The sequence below is a fragment of the Coregonus lavaretus genome (genome assembly GCF_964263955.1).
Source record: "Coregonus lavaretus genome assembly, contig: HAP1_SCAFFOLD_11128, whole genome shotgun sequence".
NCBI classification, from domain to species: Eukaryota; Metazoa; Chordata; class Actinopteri; order Salmoniformes; family Salmonidae; genus Coregonus; species Coregonus lavaretus.
This window is the reverse complement of record NW_028157625.1, coordinates 1-1,000: the sequence shown is the minus strand read 5'-3', so window position 1 is coordinate 1,000 and position 1,000 is coordinate 1. Positions and strand designations below refer to the sequence as shown.

Sequence of the window (1,000 nt, the reverse complement as noted above, 5' to 3'; positions counted from 1 at the left end):
GGTGTATGGAGAAAATAAACATTCATAAAAAGGGGAAAACTCCTGCATACTTGTGATGGTCAACAAACAATTGAATCAATCTCACAACCAAGGTTTCATGTGTTAATACAGTATGTAACCCCCTCCCTGCCAGCCGTACCGTGTAGAATCCAATGCTGAGCATCAGGGTCTTAAGCAGCATCTCAGCCAGGTGGAGGTGGTCGTGGAGGGCCTCTGGGTTGGGACTGGGCCGGTCAGGGCTGGAGGTCAGGGCCAGGGGAGGCCCAGCAGTCAGCTCCCCAGGAGAGGAGTACCCCAGCAGGGAGGCCACGTGGGACTGCTCCTGGAGGCTGTTCAGAACCATGTCCAACTGCAGACGCTGGGGGGGGGGGGGGGGGGAGAGGGAGAGAGGACATGAAGTATTAGGCTAGGTTTGTTTAGTTACCTGTCCTTTAGAGAGGCCCTCCCAGCTCTCTGGGCCCTGAGGTAGCAGCAGGCTAGGCTAGTTTAGTTACCTGTCCTTTAGAGAGGCCCTCCCAGCTCTCTGGGCCCTGAGGTAGCAGTGAGTGGAGCAGTTCCGTTCTCTCCCTGAGGGGGGGCAACAGCAGAGACGCTCCGATGGACAGAGTGTTCATCACCGCCTGGGGAGCGCGCGCGCACACGCACACACACACACACACACACACACACACACACACACACAACTTAGTGATAGTTCAGCACTGTCTGAGGACCTCTGGGGATAAATATAACAGAAAATAGTAGACCCTGCATTCAGACACAAAATGGATGCCTGCAAACAATTGCATTAGTAGTTCTAATGAGTCTAGTGGAAAGGTTATTACATTTACTACCATTTTAGTTACTTCTTTCACAAATCTAGCTAAGGTGTCTTTATTAAGGTATGCTTGATATGGTGACATCAATCGTGTTTGCTGTACCTGTTGTATGGATTCAGGTACACTGGAGTCTATGAGCCTGAAGAGCAGGTTTCGGAGGGGCCTCCCTTGGGCCCCTAGTA

General features: G+C 51.9%; 1 protein-coding gene across 1 annotated transcript; it reads right to left on the bottom strand.

Moving 5' to 3' along the window:
* Nucleotides 1-139: 139 nt before the first annotated feature.
* On the bottom strand, nucleotides 140-994 carry LOC311125153 (putative E3 ubiquitin-protein ligase HERC1; the record flags this gene model as incomplete). Its single annotated transcript, XM_084199215.1, has 3 exons — nucleotides 921-994; nucleotides 495-620; nucleotides 140-358 (listed from the first exon to the last, which is right to left on the bottom strand). Coding segments are annotated over exons 2-3 (339 nt in total), but the record flags the coding sequence as incomplete, so codon positions are not given.
* Nucleotides 995-1,000: the final 6 nt, after the last annotated feature.